Genomic DNA, 25,729 nt, shown 5'->3' with positions numbered 1-25,729 from the left:
GGTGCGGTGGATCCCCGGCGGTAGGTGCGCTACAGAGAAGCCTGGGAAGGACGAACGACCTCGGCCAAACGAGCGGACTGTAGCCTGCTGCTGACGGGCTGTTCCCCCACAATGATCATAACACTGCGGGCTCTCTTCGAACAAGGGGTAAGAAACCGTAGCCTTGTCTGCTTGCTGCGGGAGTCGGTGCTGGGACGTTTATCCATGCCGGTCTATTGCGCGCAGCTTGTCTCTGCAGGGCCCGGGGTATCTGCGCAGGGACAAGGATAAATAACAACCATCCAGGGCTGTCAGGTGGGTGCAGGGAGAAATGAAAGTACTCAGCGCTAAGTTAACGTAGTTTTACCTAATGTCCTTTTTTCAGTCACATGCCTTCGCAGAGCATGGCTGCGGTTATCTCCGTTGTAGAACTGATACATGAACTCCAGATGGTACCCTTACTACTATGCTGTGCATTTCTGCAGAGCCTTGCATGTCACTTGCCACACATGATACCACGGTTTAATATAGACAGGAGAGGCGATCTCATAGAGGATGCCAAGTTGTCCTAATGACACTGACCACGCAAAAAATACTCCTCAGTTCATTCATAGGTGTATATAATCACTGCAGCATCACTGCTTACCGTATAGGCTTTAATATTTCCATAGGACCCAGTGTGCAAACTTCCCACCTACCCCCTGAATGTAATCTCAGTGTTATTTAAAATCCAGTTAATATTCTTTAATCTTTATTATACTGTAAATCACAAGTACACTACAACTCAGGAGCTGTAGTGAAGGTGAAAAACTGCATTTTGGCTGTTTACCAAATAATCATGAGCCTAACTGGAATAGACCTGCTTCCTCCTGTGTTCATCAACGTCACTGATGTGAGAAACCCCTTCAAAGAACACTGATGACTTGAATCTAGCTGCCTGTCAGTCTGCATATAAAAAGTCCTGTCAATTATAACAACAGGCTCCCAATTCTATGAGATTCGTATACTCATTTAAGCTAACTAAAGTAGCATAATTTAAATAAAATCTGACAAAGAAATGAAGAACTCTTACACATTTGAATGTCAAATCTGTCCATTCACACTAGCCTATAAAGCTAGAAGCTGGGTGCCTGTGCTTCACTACATGCCCTTTATGTCCCTCCATTTACCTCTGTCAAGGATTTTGCAGCAAGGACAGTTTATGGGGATAACATGGGCATCACTTTCCACTGCCTTTTGTTTTAGTCACATAAAAAACCTCAATGCCTTTTTGGCCTGTTTGTGCTCAGTGATCTGTAAATGGAGCCTGGCACTCCCCTCACCAGAAAAATACATTTAAAAAAATATATACCAGGAAAAAAAAGGCAGCCTCATCTTTCACTCCTCATTATGCCATTACTGAAAATGCTTGTTTCACTTAACTTGTGTGCCCTGATGGACAGAAATATGGCCAATATGTCTATACGGGCTATGACTTATTACCATGCAGTATATGGTCTATATTTCCAGTGAGGCCAATGGCCAATGTCAGCCCTCTGCAATAAATGTACTGCAAGACAAACGAGCATAAAATAACATCTGATTTGTCATGTTTAAAACGGAAGTAGGCCAAATTAAGTTTGTATTTCTTTTTCTTTCAGATAGATAGATAGATAGATAGATAGATAGATAGATAGATAGATAGATAGATAGATAGATAGATAGATAGATAGATAGATAGATAGATAGATAGATAGATAGATAGATAGCGGAAGGAAGGAAGGATGGATGGAGGAGGTGGTGGGTGTGTCTCTGTGGATGAGTGACGCGCTGCTGGGACGCATGCCCCGTGCGCACTGCGCGTCCCGGCCTGTCAGTAACAGCCAGATGGAAACGTAGGCAAGTGATTTTGGTGAGGTCATGTATTTTTAAGCCGCACAACGGAATAAATCATCCTTCACCGGCGGCACAAACAAATAGTCCGCTGCTCCGCAACGTTTCACCGCTGATCGGACCGCGGGGGGATCGATAGTTTGATTTTACGACAGAGGTAAGATGAGGATTCGCACCTCTGCTCCTCAGACGTGCTTATTGTTTGGCCGTGGGGGAGGGTCGTATGTCGCTATATGTGCTTGCTGCTCCACCGACGTGGCTGTTGTTTAAGGGTGTTGCATTGTAGCTTCACTCACTCACCCCAAATACTCCCTTTGTCATGTCGCTACAGTGTAACGCGTCCGCACGCAGTGTTGGCGTATAGACCGAGGCAGCGGCTTTCACCGCCGACTGCGCGCTGTGTTTCACAAACAGGCCGCGTCATATCACCAGACGGGTGTCGTTATCACTGCAATAATGTGTTCTTCTGTGGTGTGGCCGCTACGTTTCTGGCATGCATGGATCCTTTCTGGTGCAGCAGCCTGCGCGGTCATTCACCTGCCGCCGACGGGACAAGACGCGGGGTCGTGTGGCCAAGGTTAACTGACGCTGACATCCTGTGAAAATAAATAGAAATAACGGATCGATAGTGGTCCTGCCGCTCAGGACTCTGTTGTTAATCTGTGCCCGTGGGATGTAGCTAGGTCTTCTCCGTCTTTCTCCGCCCTGCTGACAGCTTTGCATGTGTGAACAGGGGAGAAAAGGCTGTCTCAGTGGCGTAGGCTACATGAGGATAATATGTGACAGACAGTATCTTATCCATAAGGTAGAATATCATAAATGTGTGCATTTGGCTGAAATAGTTCTTGTTTGATGATGCATGCAAATTGGCAGACCATGAGACGGTACTCTATGGGAATAATGTGTAACTTATTAGGTTTTTTGTGTCAGTCATGTGCTGTTACAGACAGGAAAGCTGCACCATTTCATTCAGTATTCTGTTAAAACGATGTTAAACCGTGACACAGTTTTCCAAGCGTGTGCATGAAGCAGCTTGTTAAGAGACAACAGTGGTTAAGTCATTAGGGGGCTGTGCACTCTAGGAATGACCCTGCTGTATTTCTCCTTTTGCGGGATACACAAGGCACCTTGATGTCTAACAGCTCCCCATCAAATGCATCCATCCATGAGGTCCAGACCTCTTTGGTGCTGCATGAGACTATTGATGTGGCTGCTGCATTACTTGTAAATACTGCAGCTGACACCTAACTGCAATCTAATAGTGTGTAATTGATTCCAGAGGAATTTATTGATGCAGTGTGTAGTTGTAAGCATCAATACTAGTTATTGCATAGCAGGGACAGTAATATCAACGGTGTATAGAAATGAGCACAACTCTCAGCCTGTGATTCAGCCATTATTACAAAACCAGTGACCTAACAGGGCGACAGTTAACTGTATACACCACTGACAGATCTGCATACTAACTGAAATGTCAAGCCATCATAAGTCGGACAAGCGTAATTGTCTTCCTGTCTGAAATATAAAAAGAGGCGACATGTCTATTTTCATGTTATGAGGGAGGTGGATGTTATGTACGTCTTTGTGACGTTGGAGGAACAGAAGGAGGGCTGACTCATTTTATTCTCGCAATTATATCCCTCATATGGACTGTGTGTCGGGGAGAGTGGAAGAACGGGTAGGGTGATTACGTTGCTTATATAAGAACTGAAGAAACGGAAAGGAAGCCCATGCCAGAGTTTTCTCCTTTTGCAGATTTCAGGTGGTTTTAATGCGAAATGAAACATGTTCAGGAACGTCATGAGCGCAAATTGGCATCTCTGTGTTGTGTGTTATCTGGGCTCACAGCCTCATGGTGCAACTTGACCCAGTTAACATGTGCCTGTGGAAGACCTGCTTGTAGAACTGGGCTGGGGTCCAAAAACTCGCAGGAATTATCACCGGGCCTGGTTTTCCAGTGTGACAGAGTCACTCTGAGAGTCATGTTTCATATGATGGAGTAGACCTCCCTGTGGCTTGCTGTTCTGCCACCACTGCTGATGATATCAAATCTTCCATCCTGGTGTGTTTGCTGAGTTGCTGAGATAAGGAGCCGCAGTGCTCGCCTCAAGTGTGAAATTCAGCAGTGTCTTTTCTCCTTTACTCCTAATCTGCTTTCTCTGGAGCAGGGATTTTCATCTGACTGTCTAATTTTTGCCTGGCCTGCACAGCAGCTATTGTGCTGTCTGTAAACGTGTGTCCGTCTTTGTGTACGCAGAGGACATTTTTGGATGCACAGAGAGCAGTAATCGAAGACATCACCATGAACAAAAACAAGAGAGAAAGAGAGTTCTACAGCCTAGATGTTGGGGACTCGACGTTCACAGTACTGAAGCGATACCAGAATCTAAGACCCATCGGTTCAGGAGCGCAGGGAATCGTCTGGTGAGTGTTTCAACCGCATCCATATTCAGCCAACAGCTACTTCGTGAAATTTGGGTCACTGTTTCCAGTACGTCACTAGAACATTCATGAGAACCATTTGTTTTAATGTCAAGAAATTACTGTACAAATCCATATAAAATGTAAATCTTAGCTGAAGCATCCATAACCTGTGCTGTTTAATACCGGTTATCCTGTGTGCATGTTATTTGTGACCATGATTTGAAATGGTTTGCTAACTTTGCTCTTCAGCTCTGCTTATGACCAAATCCTTGAACGAAATGTCGCCATCAAGAAGCTGAGTCGGCCGTTTCAAAATCAAACCCATGCCAAGAGGGCGTACAGAGAGCTAGTCCTAATGAAATGTGTCAATCACAAAAATGTAAGTGTGCAGTCACATGACATCAGTGGTATTTTAGATTGGCTCTGTAAACAGCATCATTCTGATTCTGATTCATGTCGTTTATACCCGCAGATCATCGGCCTATTAAATGTATTTACACCACAAAAATCATTAGAAGAATTCCAAGACGTGTAAGTAACAGCATGCGAAGTGTGTTTGTGTCCTTTCACTTTAGAGAACTCAGTATGCATCTTTCCAAAAATTGAATTACTCCCTCTTGTGCGTTTGCTTAAATGCGTCTTATGGAAACTGTTTCTGCTCGGTCAGATACTTGGTGATGGAGCTGATGGATGCCAATCTGTGCCAAGTCATTCAGATGGAGCTGGACCATGAGAGGCTGTCTTATCTGCTTTATCAGATGTTGTGTGGTATCAAACACCTCCATGCTGCTGGCATCATTCACAGGGTAAGCATCAGCTGGCCATGGCTACACACACTCATGCCAGGCCAGTGTCCCGAAGAGGAACTGTTAAACCTGCTGTGATACTTGACACTGAAGTGTTAGGGCAAATGGTCAAATGGTGCACTATTAGATGGTGAATATAGTCCTTTAAAGTCCGGCAAAACCATCTTTAAAATAGATTTTCATTATATTATCTTGTATTATATATTTTGTCTTACTTTAGGATTTCTGTTGAGACATTGGTGGAAAAATATTAGCATTTCTTTGACTGTAAAACTTAAATTCAAAGCAAGAATTCTTAAAGAAATGTCCTTGAACAAAGCACTGGCTTTCTAGCTGCTGGCTGATGCAGATTTCTTCTGACCTCCAAATCGAATAGGGCGGGTGAAGGTATAATTTCCCCCATATGGATCAATAATAAGCAGGTGTAAAATGTATGCATGCACTTTAATTTACAATTGCACCTCATCCCAAAGAGACTCACAGCAAGTGAAAACCATGGAATCATCAGAAACATGCAGCCAGGTTTGCGTCTCACGAGAAATGAAATGTTGATAATAGCTCAATAATGGCTAGTTACTTAACAAATCTTCAACAAAACATTATTCATCGTTAGAAGCTGGCAACAAGAAGCGGCCAATCGATGAAAGAAGCAAAATCAATATTGTAAGATGTTTCTTGATTCATCTGGAATCTGTACACTTGAAATGCGTTTGCTACTAACAAGCAAAGTACCTCAGTAAGCAATTTGTACTGCAGAGAAACATGACAGACAAAGGTAATCTTTAGAAAATAGCTGCAGCAGGAGCTGGACGCTGCAGGCTTTCAGCCGGATTTCAGCCATGATGGATCATGTCTATAAATCATCAGAGACTTGCACAGACAATACCATGATCACAGAAAACAAACAAAAACCAATAAATAGTCCTTGTTTGGACAATAGAGTTGGTCGAGATAGATGTTGTAAGATGGGGTCTGTTTAGTGTCAGAATGCTGTTCGAAGACGTCAAACAGAAACCAGTGAGAAATCAATTAGCTGTCACTGCATTTATAGCTTTTAATAACAAAATGAACATCTGGAAAGTTACGTTTTGCTGTTCATCTGTAGGACCTCAAGCCCAGCAACATAGTTGTCAAGTCAGATTGCACACTGAAGATTTTGGACTTCGGCTTGGCTCGGACGGCTGCCACAGGCCTCCTGATGACGCCATATGTGGTTACACGTTACTACAGAGCACCAGAGGTTATCCTGGGCATGGGCTACCAAGCCAATGGTTAGTGATTATCTGTGTACGGTATCCGTCAGTCTACAGTGTAAGATGTTGATTTTCACTGTATAAAAATGAATTGCAGTTACACTATCGTTAGAGCCATAATAACAAGCACCTGACCATGAATCTTTCTGTTAACACTGTTTTAAGCTGCATGGTGCGTCTGTCCATAATGGGGATTTATTTGTAGAAAATGCTCACTAACTAGCCTCCCGTGTGTAACTAACCTGTTCTTGTGCATTCTTCTCACCTCTTACTGGCTTTGTTTACCGTGTTCCGCTTCACTAGTGGACATATGGTCTGTGGGCTGCATACTGGCAGAAATGGTACGCCATAAAATCCTCTTCCCAGGAAGGGACTGTATCCTTGGGTCTTTTAAATGCTTCTTCACGCTGTTAATCTTAACAGTCTTTACAAAGTGTTTGGGCTTCATGCTGTGCAGACTGTCAGATCTTTCCCCGCTCGGTTTTTGCCTTGAATGCAATATTTTGTGCCAGGCGGTGGGGCAGTGTAGTGCCATATTTGAAGCATTCTTGCCGTCCTGGGCTGTAAATTTTCATCAACATGTCAGTTTTCTGTTTTATCTGCTCAACACCGCAGTGCTCCCTCTCTCATGTGTCTGGCTGATGCTGCATGCTCTCCATTTTCATTTCTACACGTCATCACACCACTGCCATTGTTTGTGCATTCTTCTCACTTTTTATTGTGCTTTCTTTTTCTCACCATTCTGTTTGCATGTTCACCTCCCTTCCATCTAAACGTCCACCTCTAGTGGATGTATGGTCAGTGGGCTGCATAGTAGCCGAGATGATCAGGGGAAGTGTGTTGTTCCCCGGCACTGATCGTATCCTTCCCCATCACTGTGTTATCACTTCATTCTGTGCGAAGAGATCCAACACCATCCCGAGAGTTTCCCCTCTGTCACTTTGCTGTCCATTGTCAATTTTTCCACCCGACAAACATCATTGCTCTGCTGCCCTCACCTATTGTGAAAAACCATACAATAAAGGGCAGTAGCTGCTGAGAGAGCATGTGCAAGAGTTATGTATTAGCTGCACAGGAAAGTGAGCGCGTGGCTGCATCTCTATAGATCATGTTATCTACACAGGTATGGGTGTGTGTGTGTGTGTGTGTGTGTGTGTGTGTGTGTGTGTGTGTGTGTGTGTGTGTATAGACTACATAAGTAGAGCTGTTGGTGTGTGCACCTCAAAGTCACTTAAATGTCACGCTGCCCTAATGGTGTGTTACAGCGTGTGTGTGGGAGTGAATAGTGTGTGTGGCATCTTCCCTTAACATTTACACTTCAGACATTGACCAGTGGAACAAGGTAATTGAGCAGCTCGGCACCCCATCTCAGGACTTCCTCATGAAGCTGAACCAGTCAGTGAGAACATATGTAGAAAACAGGCCACGCTATGCTGGATACAGCTTTGAGAAACTCTTCCCAGATGTGCTCTTCCCTGCCGACTCCGACCACAACAAACTGAAAGGTAGCATTTATTTTTAACCATAACTCATAAAGAACTCCTTCATCAAACCACATTTGTTTACTTGTGTTTAATAGCACAGCATCTTATCTGTGTCTTGTTCCTCCCCTCAGCGAGCCAAGCCAGAGATCTCTTATCCAAGATGCTAGTGATTGATGCCTCTAAGCGCATCTCTGTAGACGAGGCCCTGCAGCACCCCTACATTAATGTTTGGTACGACCCGGCTGAAGTGGAAGCGGTAAGTGGATCGCCGATCGGACTGCGTGATCCTTAAATGGGTCACATGAGATTTAAATTACATCACTCGAAGTGGAAAGTTGGCATCGCTCTTCAATCTTCAATGTGCCATTCAAGCCATTTTCTCTTTCTCAGCCCCCTCCGAAGATCCTCGACAAACAGCTGGATGAGAGGGAGCATACCGTGGAGGAGTGGAAAGGTTAGGCAGCATACTAAGATTCTTAACACTACACTTAACCCTTCACTTTTACTGTCAGTTTCAGTGCATCGTTTACCACCTGGCTCCTCATGCAGCACCGCGTTCAGTCCCAGTGCTGAGATATATTTCCTCAGGTTTCATCCAGTAATGTTAAAAGTGAATTCTGATGAAACACATTCATTTAGAAATTTAGTTGGGTGTCCACACTGTTTTATCACTGCGTTGTGTGAAAAGTGTTCCCGGCATCAAATTCAGAATAAGCATGTATTTACAAAAATCAATGAAATAGATGAGGTAAAACATTAAATAGACTGTCTTTGTGCTGTTTTAAATTGAGTACATGTCAATTAGCTAAAATAAAGCTATCCGCTGTAGTTAATGCATTCAGTTTTTGTGCAAATCCGATGTGTTTACAGTGAGTCAGCTGGTCGGAATCTATGATTAATTCATCAGTGGTGACATGATTTTTTTCTATTCATGGAAAGCACAGAAATAAACCATGTGTAAGGAAATCCAGTGGGGCAGCCAGTGAATGTGTAGACATGCAGTCATTTCATCACAGACATTGTTTCCCAAGGAGGTCTGTATCTCCACTGCAGTTGCCAGAGGGTGCGTTGCATGACTTGAAATCCCCTTTTAAAGCCTCACAGTTAGTGTTTTCCACTGCGAGGAACCTGATTCTGTGGAGCATGGGAGGGTCTAAGATTGTGAGTAAATATCACTTACAGTTGTGCAGCGGGATGAGCTCATCCTGACCCCCTGCCAGGTGATAATGACCCCTCACTCATTTTTTAGAAGGGTCACACGGACAGCCAGTCCAAATTAGAAACATGATGCTGTTTGGACTGTACAGTATGTAATACACTCAAGCTGTAAAGGAAAAGTGTGGATTGAATGATTTCTCTGTATCCTTCCTGCCCCACTTCATCTTCTGCTGTTCTTTCATTTGTAGGGCTAATTTATACGGAAGTGAGTGAATGGGAGGAGTGGACAAAAAATGGAGTGATAAGAGGCCAGCCACCGCCTTTAGGTGAGTAATCATTAGAACTTTGGGAGAGAAGAAGAGGTGGAATAGAGGAATTACAGTGAATCAATACTGTTTTTGTTTGTTAGAGGCACGTGATATTTATCAGAGGCTTGATGAAAGCCTGAAAGTGTTGAAATAACTTCACAAGACTCTGACACATGCTCACTCAATCTGTTTGTATAATGCTTGTACAATGCTTATACTTTTTATTTTATATGGAGTTTATTGAATATGGTGTATATGCACACAGCCCAACAAGAACCAATTTGGTGATTTGCAGGTTTTAACTTAATCATCTAGGTTAAATCTTTTTATAGTGACATGCAGTATAACCATTGTTTCAGCAGAATTTCAATATTTCAATGTGAAGAACAGCAGTGTCAGGACCAGATTCAGAGATTTGGGGAATAAAGATGAAATATTTTGATTTTAGAGTCATAGTATTTTAAGAATAAAGTAACATTTTGAGATTAAAGTTGCAATATTTAAAGAATGAAGTTGTAATATTTCAGTATCACCAAGCAAGCAACAGCGCAAGGGGGGCTGACACAGAGGTGACACAGCCTGCAGACAGACCAGCAGCAGTGTGACAACACCAAACACACAAACTCAGGTGTTTTACAAGGAAAAATAGTAACTGTACAGTATGTGCTGTATTTACTGCCAGATGCACATGTAATCCAGTTCAGTCATACCAAACAACAATCTGCTCTCAAAGACACATTTTTCCTCATAATTCTATTAATTTACTGTCATAATGTGACTTTTTTGTTGTAATATAAGGACTTTTTCTCAGGATATTGCAGCTTTAATTCTGTCTTTTTTCTGGCTTCACTCTCAAAATCTTTTTTTTTTTTTTTCTAACTCCGTTGCATCGAAGCAGCCCCAAACTGCACAAAACTTATATTTATTTTGAGTTTGAGACACTGGTTATATGTGTGTTTGTCACTTATCAGATAACAGCAGTGTAATGTGTATTTCAATGAAACCTATTCGTTGACGTGTGTTTTTCGCAGCACAGGTGCAGCAGTGATTGACAGCCCCCCTCAGCCCACGTCCTCCTCCTCTTCAGCCAACGACGTCTCGTCCATGTCCACAGAGCCCACTGACCCGAGCAGTGACCCCACCATGACCTCTGAAACAGACAGCAGCTTGGACAGCCACACCTCTCTGGGTGCGCTGGCCTGCTGCAGATAACGCACACACACATACACACCTACACATACGAAAACAAACCTTTCTTCATCAGTGTGTGTGATGGGAGAGGGTTCAGGCCAATGGAACTTCTCATGGTAGTTTGTAGAGCTGCGCTTTTAATGTACAGTTTGTTTTTATTTCCCCTCCCCCTACACTGCTGTAAATGATTGTGGGTTGAAATTGTATCATTATTACTGTATTTTTGCTGCAAAGAATCAAAAGTATGTTTTGATGTGAGTCTGTGATGTGTGTTATGAAAGAGAGGGATTCGAGTGTACTTTACACATTGCTGTTTTTTAGCTCCTGCTAAACAGTCGAATACCATACTGTTAGCGCTGCAATATTAAGTTGAGTATATTTTTGAATTGTTCATTTGGCATTTTTATATTATTTTTGGGACATTTGAATGAATCTACACCAATTCTCTCTTAAACAGTAGACTATGGCACATTTCATCTTAGATCCAACTGTAAATGGATGATTTTATTTTGATATTGTTCCTCATCTTTCTTGTAGAAAGTCCCTTGGTTTATCCAAGTTAACTTATTTCTTAGTATTATGTCACCTCTGATTGTGTGCATCCTGACAAGCAGTCAAATGGTCTATTGCCCTGACACTGAATTTCTTTTTTACTATAGCATACTGTTAACTGACTGTATTTTAACTTGTTTATTTGCTTAGATGTAATTTGTAGGCGATGGTCTGTTGGATGAGGAAGAACAGGGTGAATGTAAGTGAACAAAAATGTGGCATAGTGAGGAGCCAATGAATAGCGCTGTAACAAGTTAATATAGGCCACTCCACTGGCTAGAATGAGTTCAATACTTGGGGCCTGTCACCAGAGACTAAGTCTAAATTAGTCACTTTACCCTTTTGGTGGGTTCTTTCAGACATTATTCACCGCTGTCTGATATTTAAGATATTTCATTTAAGTGCCCTTACTCAGTTCAGTGATTTTCAGTCCTCTCCGTGGCAGATGCCCCTCTCTTCTTTGGTGCGTCTTTCTGAGTTCTACCTCACACATGCACACACACTAAAACAGACATTTTTGAAGATACAGTATGTACAGTATATCATGGCACATGTTGTTTAAAAGGAATGCGAAACAAAAGATCCAGTTTTTTTTTTTCTGTATTTGTGTTATTTATTTATTTATTTCAAGCTAGGAGGAGTCTATTGTATGTAATGTACATTTCATCCAGAAGTACTATTTATATGCATTTTGTTTCTTTTTTTGTTTTCTGTGCAATATAATTCATAGATTAGTATAGTCAGTGATTGATCTGTACATTTTACTGTAGATGTATGAATGTTTTCTGAGAGTCAGGAAATAGGCATTTGCTACCTGCCATGATAACCTTTGGATGTATTTGATGGCTCAAATTCCCAACCTGTCCCTTTGCCCTTTTCATGGTTGGGCAATCCAGGCAGTAACCCTTAGCATCAGCTCTCAGAATGCACTTTTGGGATTGTGACGCATGCCCTGACCCTGTCTGGGCCACATCTCAACTGACTGTAGCTGCTTCCTCTTTTTTGTGGTTTTCCTCTCCTCCATCTCCTCAAAAATAGAAAAGATAGAATACGCATGAGTTTTCTCTGAGCAAATCTGGTTTTAGTGCAGGTACATTTAGAGGAAAGAAAGGAAAGCCACTGAGCACTACTGGGATGATGCTGCACTCTTCTGATGGTTTGGCCAAACACTGCCAGCAAAGAGTGAACCTGCTGTGTTGTGTTTTGGTAAGGCCAGTTGTGTGAATTTTAGCCTTTGGATCTGAACTTGCCTCACTAACAGACTAATTATATACATCAGAAATGGAAACTGTCTACCTTCAACTCCAGCAAATAAAAGAGTTGAATTTTAATGTCTCACGTTGTTGTTTCTTTTACTGTCAAAGTTTCTTTCAAGAGTTCTGAGGGGAAAAGAACAGGGTGTGTATGGGAAGACTGCACCTCACATATAAGGCTTTTTCTGATCTCTTACAGAGGAATTTACTCAATAAATAATCAGCTACATGACCCATGGAGTATAATCATAAGGGATTTTGTGGAATGGTTCAATCAGAGCTGCTTGGTCCAGAGGAGTTCTCGTTTGGCACCGGCACTGGTCAGTGTAGGCACAAGACGGCTGTACTTAAGAGGACACGATGGCAAGTAGTACTGCACTAGAGGTATTTGGTCTTCAAAGCTTTGGGGCTGGCTGATCTTCCCAGTAATCAAGCTCCTCCTCCTCTGATGGACCACATGAAGGCAGATTGGTTTGGTCTAGTTGGTCCGTGTTGCTCCTGTGGTTAGATCTCCAAGGGTTTTGTAGAACTCCTCCATCTCTTGCTGGAGGAGGACGTTTCGGTTCTCTGCGTCTTGGTGAGCCCGCTCTGAGTTCCTGAGTCGGATCTCTAGCATGTGAAACTTCTTCTTCTCCTGGTCCAGCTCCTCCTCAAGACGGTTCACCTGGGACTGGTACTTAGAACAGGACTCCTCCAATCTTAAAGAAGAGGAAAAGGGTTATAAATAACACCTCATGCACAGTTTAATTGGTTATTTGACAGGAAATGACTCATACTTGCGAATGCAGGTTTCATAGCTCGTCCTCTGTTTCTTCAGCTCCTGCTTGAGTTCAGTCAGCATGTTGGTGAGACCTTCATTTGTCCCTGTGAGATCATCCTCAGTTCCGCTTGCACTGTGGTCCAGAGCATTTGTACTGTCCCTCACCTCTCCGGGTCTCTCTTGTCCCTGCTCAGATTTTACTGCCTTATCGCCTGCCTTTGGCTCGGCCAGTGAGATCTCAAAGGATGTCCAGATGGAGGATGTGTCAGCAGGCAGGCTTAGACTGGAGGGGGCAACATTGTCATAGGCAGACAGTCTGTGGGATTGGTGGAGGGCTCTGTGGGACAAGGACGTTTGAGGAGAATCTTCATCGGAGTCTCTCTGTGAGTCCTTAAGTGAGAGAGCGGTCTCTTTGAGGGAGAGGGTTGAATCTTTCAGAGACAGAGTGGAGTCTTTAAGTCTTTCACCTGATGAGGTGGTACGCCTGTGAGCTCGGAGGGACGACAGCCCATTCATCAGCCAGTTGCTCCCACCAGCTGCTGACACGTCCCCTGCAGACCCCCCTATTTTCCCCCTTGGTCCCCCAGACGCTGCACTGCCCTTGAAAGAGCACCTCCAGGAGGGCAGAGCTTTAGACTGTTTACTTGGGCTAACAGCTACTTCACTTCCACCTTTCCCGTCAGTTTTGCTATCAGATTTTCCATCCATTTTCTCCTCTGTCTTACTTTTGCCCTTCCCTTCAGTATGACCGTCCTCGCCCTTCTCTGAACTTGTAACAGGGCTTGGTGCAGTCGCTTTACTCTCTGTAGAAGGCGTGGAAGGTTGGGTTTTCTCTTTAGGGGTTTTGACGCCTGTTCCTGAGGAAGGTGGGGGGTCAGGATCTTCTTGTGAGAGCCATTCCACTTTGCACCGTTGGAGAGTACTCTGTTGCTGTGGGGGGATCTTGGTCTCAGTTTCCAGCTCCTCCCGTTGATAAAGTCTGGTGTGTTCACTGATCAGCACCGTCATCAGATGCTGCACCTGTGAACTTCCTGTTTATAATGAGAAACACATACACATAAGCATACACCTGCTTGAAATGTGTCATAGCATTGTACATATTGACTGGAAAGCAAGTTTTACATATATTGATGATCACCAACCCTCCATCATGGTGACTGGGTCCTCCACTCTGGGCCGTAGGATATTGGGTCCAAACACAGTGGCCAGATTCTGAACACTCATCTTATTCTCATTGGAGTGAGACTGAACCTCATCAAGAAACCTGCGCAGATGGAGCCAAAAGTGGAACTTACTACCACACATGTAAAATAACCAGTGTTGACAGCTCTGCTTAAACTGGGAGAAACCCCTTGTTCTTTTTATTCAGTAAACTTCAAACTAATGAAAAGGAGGACTGAGTCATGATTCTGGCTGGTGTGTGGGCTCAGCTGATCTTTCTATAGACGCAGAAGGCAGAGAGGACATGCAATTATACACACTCAGAGTCAATCAATGTGATGTCACTTCCCCTGCTGACAAGGATGTGGGTGTAATGAATGTTATTTCCCTCGTATGACAGGGTGTCAAATCCTCAATCATCACACAGTTAATGGGAAATAGCAGCAACGATAAAACCCACCCGAGTTATCAGTGAGCTTAACAACGGCGAGTTGATAATGTGACAGCATTTACTCACTTGCAGATGTATTTAAGGAGGTTGTAGTTGACCTGAGGAAGGGATTTCACCTGCTTGCCCATCTCTAAAATACCCTTGAACAAAAAGCACGACATGTTTACTTCCAAGGCAAGAGTTTGGAAGAATAGCAGTAAAGTGTTAATTAGACATATAATTACCATTGATTTATCCTTGGTAAGAAGCTGAGCACAAGAGAGAAACTGTGTATATTTGGAGAATGGGATTATGGGCTCGGGCAGCTCCCGTATGTACAGCTTTAGCAATGATGCCACTGTGTGGACGTCTGTGGTACTGTAAGAGAGTGGACAAATAAAATAATGTCCTGCAGAGATTCTAGCTTGGCATGCTGCTATAGATAAAATGTCCCTTCCCAGTGCGTCACCTGTCAAACACTGGCTTCTCGCCACGGTCAAACGCATCCTGCAGCTCTCGAACATGATTGGTCTGTCCGGGGGCCCTGAAAAGGCCTTCCTCCTCCAGCCCGTGTTCACGTATGAAAGACACACACTGTTCGACCAGCACGGGGACCAGGCGCTGAGGGCCACACTGGGCCTCATACAGCATTGTCTCCTCTAAGTGCTGCCCAAAGACACCTGCAGCCACACAAAACAGAAAGGTCATTAATAGCTCAGAATGTTTTCTTAGGTAAGAGGTTTAATTCCCCCCTTTAAAGCATTAATGATGTAATTACAGTAAAAAGTGTTTCATGTAGACATTTGCGTGTATGTATATGTTTAAGAATCACACCTCCTCCGAGTGGAGCCCATATAACTCTGCGTATGGCTCTGACCCATTCCTCCATGTCACTCTGAGAGTTAGCCATCAGCAGGAATGATTCGTGGCTTATACCTGTTCGATCCTTTTCTCCACTCCCTCCTGAAAACACAATCATCTTTCATTACTTTCTGGATCAATAGGACAAAATGACAACACATCTGAAAGCCACTGAGCTTCAAATTTGCAAAATCATACACAGAACAGATACAGCTTTTGCAAATGACTCTGCCGATCACATAAACTGTCTCATCTGTGAACAAGTGGGCTCCACCAACTAGAACTATCAGTATTTTCAATAACCTTATTAGCTCCAGCACCCCTGCAAAGTACAAAGCCACAGCCATGCCGCTTGTCTCTCCTTCCTCTGGCTGCACGCAGCTTGATACCACCCGGTTTGACATTTCAGTTTGACATTTTAGTTTATTTCAGTTTAGCTTTAATTCTCTCCCTTTATGTGACTTTGTAATCGCTTGCTTTTGAAGTGGTGGAAGCATAACTCAAGCAACTACAGATGGAGATAAAAGAATCAAAATTCCCTTTCATAAGATGTTCTTACATTTTGTCCAAATGAAAACCTTTTCTATAAGCAATGCAAAAGAGAGATTTGAGGGAGTGGATTTGGTAGTGGTTGCATGTGTCCTGCTGTGTTGGCTATATATCAGTACCTGCATTCATTACTAAGTCCTGCACTGTGGTGCATAGTGTGTTGTGTGAGAGAGAAATGACCCAGAAAGAGTAGTATTCCCTGTGGACACCAGCAACTGCACCATGCCTCTCACTCTCAGTCTCTTTCTGCCCAGGCCCTTCACCTCTGCGTCTCTTCATGAGCAAACTTTGCCTACAAAGTGTCACCTGACACCATCTCACCTGTTAAAAGATCACACTGGTGTATTTGCATGTTTTACCTGTCTGACTACGTATTGCATGCACAGTAGTCTGCATGGCTGCTAACCAATTTCAAGAGTGTTTTTCTTAACCCATTGGCAGCCATTGACCTCAATTGATTTGTAAGGAAATCGTCTTGCAGAGAACTAAAAACCTGAAGGTAATTGATCATAATGAACATCTTATTTTTATGTTGCTGTGAAATGAAATGAAACTAGTGAAGTGCAGAGATAAGTTGGGATGAGCAAAACATTCATGTGATAGAACATCATTGCATCTATCAATCAAAAAGTAACCACAGATCAATATCAAACTGCAATATTACATCATTTTAATACATTTAAAATTTGCTACCTGAAGAATCAAAGCATTACTGACTCAGGTAGCGCCTTATCAATGTTTTTCCATAGTAAATGTGTTAAAACTGGAATGGTCCTTTAAGTGAAGTGAACAAACATACAAAGGCCACATACATAATTAAAAACACTAACTGCAACGGTCTAATACAGTAGATGAGACCACATCTGCGAATGATGCTGTGTGTTCCATGTACCACAATGCAGCCCTGCAGTAGCTCTTACATCTATTGACATTCATCTAACTCTAAGCACAGGTAGTGTGTGAATATGTGTGTGCTGTATATATGCAATGTCCAACAGATCACCAAAAGAAGAGAAGAGAAGGTGCAGCAGAGCAGAGACTGACATGACATGACAGGCAGAGAGAGATACATACAATACTTTTCAACAGTTCAGTCCGCTTTCAAAGGTACTTCAATACAGGAGAGACAGTATTTCTGCAATACATCCTCCTCTTTTATGATCAAAGCTGAGAAAATGTACTTACTACCATCATTAACCGACACCTCTTCCTCAGGATAAACTGCCAGGATGTTAGTCAACCTACTGCAGTAGTGGCCCATGTTGTGCCTGTACTGTCAGCGGTAAATAGAGGCTTCAGCTGAGCATTTGCAGCCCTGGACATTGGATGTCCAATACAATTTTCATTCTTTCTTGCTTTCTTTCTTTCAAGCAGGCCCTCGGATCTATGTGGTGCACATGCCACTGTTCCGACCATAATCATGCTAACCCCACGCTGTCAACAGCAATAATGAATGAAGTCCTTGTTTAACCCACAGACACATGGCTGTATCACTCACATCCCTTCTGCTGTTCTACATATTTCATGCATGTGTTTCAGCCTGTGACTCATATGTAGCTATGTTTTACTTCTGTTTTTGTCCTATTCGTCACTTTACTTGTGGGCCAGTAAGGTTTACACAGAAGATACAACCTGCTGTATGTGGAGTATGATCACAGTTTTCATGTCAACAGTTTCTGTTATTGCACAATGTGCAGTTTCATCCCCTTCTGAACACCAAAAACCCTTGAGTGGCAGGTATATCTAGGTGTGGTACTCTTACCCTTAGTCCATCTTTGATCTTGATGCCCTTTTCTTCAAAATGCTTTGGTCTTGGGATTGGTGGGAAATTATGCTCGATCATTCCTCAGGAAACATACAGCTAAACATTTTTTCTGCTTGGTACACAGTACTCAAGGGATGGTTCAGCATCACCTTAACAACATTTACTTACTTGCTCATTTTCTTACACAACAGAGCTGTCACCATGCCAACTCACCTGGAACAATTTCAAAAGGGTGGCGACCAGGCTCGTCCTGATTGGTAGGCAGCTCATTGACCTGACTGCCCTGAAGAGGAATACAACCCTGTAGGAGAAAGGAGAGGAAGGTGTGAGATCGACAGATAGAAAGACAGACTGACAGAGAGCCGGTCGCGAGGAAAACACCTGTATCAACGCTATTCAAGGGCCAAACAAGAAATCAATTGGTGGCTCTGGACGTGGTCATGTACTGCATGTTAAACATTATGGAGTTCTGAGTACGCTGGACTCTGGGCATCCGCCCAACAGAGGGAAGTAATGATGATGGAGGGAGGGATGACTCAGGGAAACATCTCCTCATCTATTTATCCCTCGGGCGCTTCCTGATGTCCTTGCATTTCTAATCCTTCCAGCAGAGAAAAGGTCAGAGGTCACCAACTAAGTGCTTACAGCAGAAGCACAGGGCAGCTAGTTACCACATTATCAGTGTGTGTGTAAGGGCAATAACAACACACTACAGCTGTAATGGAGATGGGGATGTCGTAGTGATTTCTGTGTGAAAAATGAATGGATATTTATCCAGCTATAATTTACAGATTATAAAAATAAGACCATGGAGCTTTAAAAATCATGGTCGATTAATGCAGACAAGTGCATCATTTCACTTGAGGGCTGCAAAATGTATTTTGTCACCTGATTTAAAGAATCAATGAGCTATTTTCAGAGTTGGAGAATACACAATGGATTGACTGGCCCTGGGGGAGTCAAATGAATTCACAAATATGAATATCAGGCTTGAAACGAGAATGCATTGAAAGACACAGCAGCCTCATGGGGCAACAGGTGACACTGAGTACATGTTTTGTGTATGTGATATTTTGTGAGCGTCACCTGTGCCTTGGTTTCATCCTGGTCCTTGTAGAAATAAAGAGCTTCAGTCCTCAGGACAAACCAACGCAGCTGCCAGTTTTTCATGATACTCCGCTGTCTCTTCAGCCAGCCTGCCTTCAGTGCTTTCTCCTGATCCAGAGGAGAGCAGGGCCTGGAGACCCGAGACAACTCTCCAAGCACCATGCTCTTGGACCGTGCTGCATGGACACACACATAGAGATAAACTGATGGAAAGGCGGCTTGCAGGATTAATCAGAATGAGAGCGTGTCAGAGAGAGATAAAGAAACAGAGAGTTACATAAAGACAGAGGATTCATGTTATTTTGGGATTTTCTTTCTTTCTTGTTTGGCTATTATTCTAAAAATTCACCGACACATCCTGAATCATTATTCACAGAAGTCTCCCATAGGAACAGCTAAGCCCACAGGCTTGACCAAGCATCCAGATTTCCTCTTAAGTCAGTCTACCAAGGCATGGCCTCCATTTTACAGCAATGACATTCTGCTTTAAGATGAAATCCATCCGTCGAGTCGATTACATTTTATTATGCATTTCAGATATTAACAAGGGCATTATTATTTTTTAATTTCACTGCTGCACAGAGAGGAGTTTTGCTTTTGATCAGGTTGCACTTAAACTGCTACAGACTGCCAACAAGCATGGATTATATATTACCATATGTATGCCAAAGGTATACAGCAAAAGCAGCGACAATAGAGTGATCTCTAGGGAGTCAGAGAGAGAGAGATAAACAGAGAGCAGAGGGAGAGAAGAGAGAGAAATCAATGGTGTCTTTTTTTCCTGTTAATTGCATCTTGCTTTCTGCTGAGGACAGCAGGGGAACGTATCTGCAAGTACACAGGCTGAAATCTCTCTCCTGTTCTCTCTCTCTCCTGTTCTCTCTCTCTCCTGTTCTCTCTCTCTCTCTCTCTCTCTCTCTCTCTCTCTCTCTCTCTCTCTCTCTCTCTCTCTCTCTCTCTCTCTCTCTCTCTCTCTCTCTCTCTCTCTCTCTCTCTCTCTCTCTCTCTCTCTCTCTCTCTCTCTCTCTCTCTCTCTCTCTCTCTCTCTCTCTCTCTCTCTCTCTCTCTCTCTCTCTCCCTCCCTCTCTCCCTCCCTCCCTCCCTCTCTCCTGCTTATCAGCTCTCTGTCTGGACTCTTCATTTCATTTCTCCCCTTTCTGGACGTCCTTCATTTGCAGAGTCATGATTGCTGGGAAGGGATAAGGCTAAAGATGAGGCCACGTGAAGCAGCCATTAACAAAACTGTATGCTGACAGCAGAAGCAGGCAGAGCAGGATCTATAAATATGGCAGACATAGGAGCCGCTTCTTGTTTTAAAAAAGTTATTTAAAATCTACTGGCAGTGGAGAACTATTAGTGTACAAGGATCAAACTGTTACTCAAATTGCATTGCCTTAAAATATAATAAACAATATACGTATCCACTTATGAGTACTTTTATGTTACTGATAATTTGATTTGTGATAATAATGCAGAAAAATGCCCCCTGTATATTATATTTCATATATTTCTGTATTTTTACTGATGCATGAATGCATAAGCAGCATATTGCTATTATAGTTGGTGGAGATGGAGCTAATTTGAACTATTTCATATATTTGTGGGTAGTTGAATATTTGACATTGAATAATATTTTATAAACTGATCTTATGTTTTGTGTTGATTAATGTCTCAAGATGTGAAGAAACTAGTGACTGTACCTGTAAAGAGAATATTGTGGATATTGTGAGACACCATTTATTCTTTATGGCAAATCATCTTAAGTCCTAAATAAACTCCAGGAAATCCAGAAATTTGCTACTCGCCTGCTCACCCACTCCCACTCCTGTGACCACATCCCCCCTGTCCTTCAGAACCTCCACTGGCTCCCTGTCCCACTCACTCAGAGCCCCTACCTCACCCACCCGCTCCACCACCATTCTGCTTTCTGCAGCCTCTGCTCTTCCAATGCTGACCTCCTGTCTCCAACAATGAGGAGCAAGTACCAGACCTGGGGTGACAGAGCCTTCCCATTTATCCACGTTCAAACCACTAATCAAAACCGACCTTTTCAGAACTGCTTTTAATGTGCGATTAATGTTGTGTGTTATACAATATGTTTTCCATGACCATTTTAACTTTTGTAAAGTCTCTGAGTTCCCTGAAAAGCACTTTAGAAATAAAATGTATTATTATCATTATTATTATTTCCCTTTAAACTGTTGTGAAGTAGAAGTATGAAAGAGAGTATCAAATTGAAAGTACAAGTACAGTACCTCAAATTTGTACTTACGTACTGTAGCTGAGTAAATGCACTTAGTTACATTCCACTTTCCATTTATCAAAAGTACTCATTATGTTTGAAAATGGCCCCAGTCAGTCATTAGATCATAATCACATTCATTATTAAAGATACATCATTGAAGCACTTTGCTTGTTGTTGTGTTTGGTCACAGTGAAGCAAATTTAAACTACTTTATTTACTGTTGGGTAGTTTAATCTATTTGTATGCGTCACATTTTAAGATCATTAAAATTTTTGTATGAACAATCTTAATCTGTAAAGTGATGAAATGGAGTAAAAAGTACCGACTTTCCCTCTGAAATGTAGCGACGTAGAATGTCTGAAGCAGAATAAAATGGAAACACTGAGAGTACAGTGCTGGGTACAGTCAACCACCACTGGTAATAACTACTGAATATTCAGTCTTTCTACTTGCTTAATATCAGGAGTTAAATTATTCAGCTAATATTGGAATGATTCATTTATAAGATTGTTGTGATCTATTAGACATCAACGAATGTCATTTTCGCACACTAATGGTCTTTTTTACTGATTAAACTTCTTCAGCTGGGACAGGGTCTCATTAATGAAAATTTGATGAAAAGATAAAAATGCATGAAGGCTTCATGATAGTTTTGCATCTGTGGTGAAGGATCATATCTTGTACGGAGGCCCTTCATTACTTATTCAAATGTCCGCGTATTGACAATTATTCAGCCACACAGATAATGGAGAGCAGCCTCAAACACCAATAACCTCTTCCCGTAAGACTCTAAACTACTTTACTGCTTTAGGATTCTGGTCTTATATCTCAGCTTCTGAGTGCAGATCCAGCTCCGCGATGCTGTATGAATTTGCCCTGAATGATGCTGCATTAAAGGGTCAGAGGAGAGCAGAGCTGGGAATCTAATCAAAGGAGAATACCATTACAGCAAATGAGAGATGGCAAGAGCACAAAACGTGGCAAGCAAACTGAAGTGGCTGCTGCACTCTCCAACTGTGCTGGTGAAGGAGAAAGGAGAGGCACTTCTCTTCCCCATCATCATCTTTTATGGTCTTACTTTTTATGGCTGGTCTAGAATAAGACAATGACTGCCAGGGGAGAAATGAAGAAACGACCCAATGCCTAAACACACACACACACACACACACACACACACACACACACACACACACACACACACACACACACACACACACACACACACACACACACACACACAACATAAGGGTTATTAAAGCTGCTGCAAGACAATATTTTGCTCCATTATGTTAATTTTCATACAAAAATGTGATTCAAAAGGAAATCCTCACAGACTTTTATCTCCTGTCAGGGTGTTAATGCCTCTGTGGATACTCTCTAAAAACCAGCGCTAGCCCATTTCCTTGAGATTAGCTTGCAACTGTCACAACTCCCCAGACGACCTGCAACAGTGTGTGTCGGCTGTCTGTAGCAACCACCTGCTATGAAGAGCGCAGCAAGTATCTATACTCTGCATCGTGATAATCTTGGTGCCAGGCGTTGCTCCTGTGATTTACAGCTTCCTTATTCATCTTCACGCAGTCATGTGAGAGGCACGTATATATATCCCGACTTCAGTGGTCACAAGTGGATTTTACCCTGTGTTAGAGGAACTATGTTTGACAGTCAGCTGTTGTGATTTCCAGGAGTAGAGAGCTCTACTTTCCTTTCAGCACCTCTGATCTGTCTGTCGCCTGCTCAAAACCAAAAAACTAACCCAATAACCCCTGAATAAATAGAGGTGTGGTCATGTGCTCAAGGTGCGAACATGTCAGGATGCAGACCACTGCTGGAGGGAGGATTATCCTTCCAGCAGCCATGTTTACTACAACCCACAGTATCTCCACCAGGATCAAATCTTCTAGGAATGAGGATGGTATAATCAAGAGAGACGAGGGATTACATCACCCTGTAGTAGAGCCTGTTAACGCTCACTGAGCACTGGACACGGAAGATAAAAGCCCCAACACTTCAGATCATGCAAGAAAACTCAGGTCACTGCTGATAACAATGGTCACTGGGATGCAGAATGACACTGGTGTGCCAATTTGGTGCTAAAATGGCGCTATTACACCTTTTTGATGTCATTATCAAAGCAAGCACTGACAATAATTTTGATGTTAACATTATTACAAAGACAGCAGGACAGATGGAGCTCTAGCGAGGCAGGGAGAAAACGAGATGGGCTGCAGAGACAGAGAAGCATGGAAAAAGAGAAAAGAGATGGAGCGCAGAGCAGGGATGGAGAAAGGGGAGGAGGGACCGCGCTTACCCCGGCGTGCCTGTTTTATCTTGGGGCTCAGCATGGTTACCGTTGCTGTGCTGCTCCCTCTCACAGAGACATGACTGCATCCCTCTGTTCACACACTATTCCTCAAACACACACACGCTCAGCGCCTCTCGCTGCTGCCTCGCCCTGTTACTCCTCATCCTCTCCTAGCATCTCTCTCTCTCCGTGGCTCACTGTCTTGCACTTGGACACTGTCTGATGTCACACACACCCATACACACACACACACTTATGAGCACGTAACCACACGCTCTCCTCTTCCTCCCCTCCTTCCCTTCCTCTCACTCCCCCTGTCTGTCCCACTGGCCCGGTGTGCTGTTGTTCTCACATATCTCGAGTCTCTCTCTCTCTCTCTCTCTCTCTCTCTCTCTCTCTCTCTCTCTCTCTCTCTCTCTCTCTCTCTCTCTCTCTCTCTCTCTCTCTCTCTCTCTCTCTCTCTCTCTCTCTCTCTCTCTCTCTCTCTCTCTCTCTCTCTCTCTCTCTCTCTCTCTCTCTCTCTCTCTCTCTGCCTTCTGCTGCACACTTTTAGTATCAATTTCTCACCATCTATAAATATGTCTGGCTGTGTGCCCTCTGTCTTGTCACCCATTTCTTTACATCAGCCCCCTCATCGCTGCACAGTCTTCATAGTCACTCCAGTTGTTTGCTCATGGATTTGATTATGGTCTCCTCTGTACCTGAAGTACAACCTCAGATCAATACATTTGACTGAACTGACACCAGTCTTACCATTTAATGCAGAGCAAGCGGCCATGGCATTGTATTATCTGCATCTAGATGACTAACTCGGGTGGACGCGCATTTAAAACTGACAAAATACCACAGTCCAACGGTCATATTTAGCATCTCGACTCATTCAGGCTAAGATTTAAAGTCGGAGGGGAAATGCCACATTTCCCAGTCACTCAGCAATCTGCATAATGAAAACCACAGCACTCAAGGGTGTGATGTTCTTCTTCCTATTCTGCCTAGTAGGGTTGTAGTGGATGTGATAAAGCAGATACATGCTGCAGTTCAAGAGGGTGGACGAGATTGAAATGCAATGCAGAGACTGAGCGGAGAGCTGACTGAGCTTTCTCATAAGGAGAAACTACTCAGGTCACATGTAAGAGTCAATGGCAAATGCTTAACACTATACACTGCCATCATGAAGGCTTTATAAAGGAGTTGCTTTATATTAGTAAGTAAGTAATATAAATCTGTACACATTCATAAAAACTGCTACAGAGACAGGCTCATACAGATGGATATGATACAGAAATGGTGTGGACTCAGATACATGTCTTATCTTTATATGAAAGCTCAGGGAGCAAAAAAAATGTTGAATTTGGAAAAATCATCACAGACATCATCAAAACAAACTCAACAAACAGAGCTTTTACCTGCCAATTCCCTTAACTTGTCACTTGTCTGAGGAATCCTTGATGGTTTCATGGTGGTAAACTCGTCACACAGTGCATCCTTCTCCATCCACTGGGGCCATTTCTAAAGCCACAACACAGTCAGACACACGGAGACACACGGAGGCACACAGGCACGCAGCGCGCGCGCGCGCGCACACACACACACACACACACACACACACACACACACACACACACACACACACACACACACACACACACACACACACACACACACACACACACACACACACTAAACATCTAAACAATGGCAACACTGACATCTCAGCCCTCCACTTAATTGATAACCACTGAGAAACAAATCAAATGACATTCACATACCCAAAGAGTGGGGGCCACTATAGCTGCCATCATGAACTCACCAATGACGTGTGCCTGGAGAATGCTGATGTGAATAGGAGGAAATAAAGACAGTCATGAGAGTATTACTTGCCATGTCATCTTGGACGGGCAGACCAGACGACTCGAGGTCTGCAGTCAGCTTCTCCGTGCTGAACAAGAAAGCATCACATAATCCCAAGCAGCTGCTGAGATAGGTCCTGCTTTACAGAGAAATAAAACACAGCTGTGCGATGTTCTCCTGTTGTCTCTTCTTTTTCAGTCTGTCTCTCCTTAAAGGAAGTGAGCTGCCATGATGGAGAAGTGAAAACTGCTGACTTCTGTATAAAAAAATATTATGAGTTTCTAATACTGATGTTCTTACTGTATTTTTTCTTAGTAATCCAATGCTATGGCTGCTGGCGATTTAAATAATGTAAACCCAGAGGGAAGGTCACAAGCTTTGAACCTGAAACGAAAGCTATTTCTTTTTAGAAATG

The 25,729-nt window shown here is 43.1% G+C and overlaps 2 protein-coding genes across 7 annotated transcripts; one reads left to right on the top strand and one right to left on the bottom strand.

Moving 5' to 3' along the window:
* The first annotated feature begins 13 nt into the window (after positions 1-13).
* mapk8a (mitogen-activated protein kinase 8a) lies at positions 14-12,358 on the top strand. Of its 6 annotated transcripts, none has more exons than XM_070977619.1 (12): positions 14-147; positions 4,109-4,275; positions 4,525-4,654; positions 4,748-4,806; positions 4,943-5,081; positions 6,187-6,352; positions 7,122-7,193; positions 7,657-7,839; positions 7,950-8,074; positions 8,209-8,272; positions 9,225-9,302; positions 10,321-12,358. In XM_070977619.1, the coding sequence occupies exons 1-12, from the start codon at positions 112-114 to the stop codon at positions 10,494-10,496; spliced, it is 1,395 nt and encodes a 464-aa protein (XP_070833720.1). In that variant the 5' UTR covers positions 14-111; the 3' UTR covers positions 10,497-12,358. The 6 variants fall into 6 exon arrangements, with proteins under 6 accessions (XP_070833720.1, XP_070833719.1, XP_070833722.1 ...); XM_070977618.1 differs by lacking the exon at positions 7,122-7,193 and adding an exon at positions 6,638-6,709; XM_070977621.1 differs by lacking the exon at positions 7,122-7,193 and adding an exon at positions 6,638-6,709 and having other exon boundaries at positions 15-147; positions 10,316-12,358.
* Positions 10,624-23,833, bottom strand: arhgap22a (Rho GTPase activating protein 22a). The gene is made up of 10 exons (XM_070977617.1): positions 23,470-23,833; positions 18,893-19,089; positions 18,020-18,107; positions 15,466-15,594; positions 15,101-15,311; positions 14,877-15,009; positions 14,719-14,792; positions 14,183-14,304; positions 13,057-14,071; positions 10,624-12,978 (listed from the first exon to the last, which is right to left on the bottom strand). Exons 1-10 carry the CDS (start codon positions 23,501-23,503, stop codon positions 12,759-12,761), a joined length of 2,223 nt encoding a protein of 740 aa, XP_070833718.1. The 5' UTR covers positions 23,504-23,833; the 3' UTR covers positions 10,624-12,758.
* Between the last annotated feature and the right edge of the window lie 1,896 nt (positions 23,834-25,729).

Source organism: Chaetodon trifascialis, chromosome 13 (assembly GCF_039877785.1).
Source record: "Chaetodon trifascialis isolate fChaTrf1 chromosome 13, fChaTrf1.hap1, whole genome shotgun sequence".
Lineage (NCBI taxonomy): Eukaryota > Metazoa > Chordata > Actinopteri > Chaetodontiformes > Chaetodontidae > Chaetodon > Chaetodon trifascialis.
The sequence above is the reverse complement of the archived record's forward strand: the minus strand, read 5'-3'. Positions and strand labels throughout refer to the sequence as shown.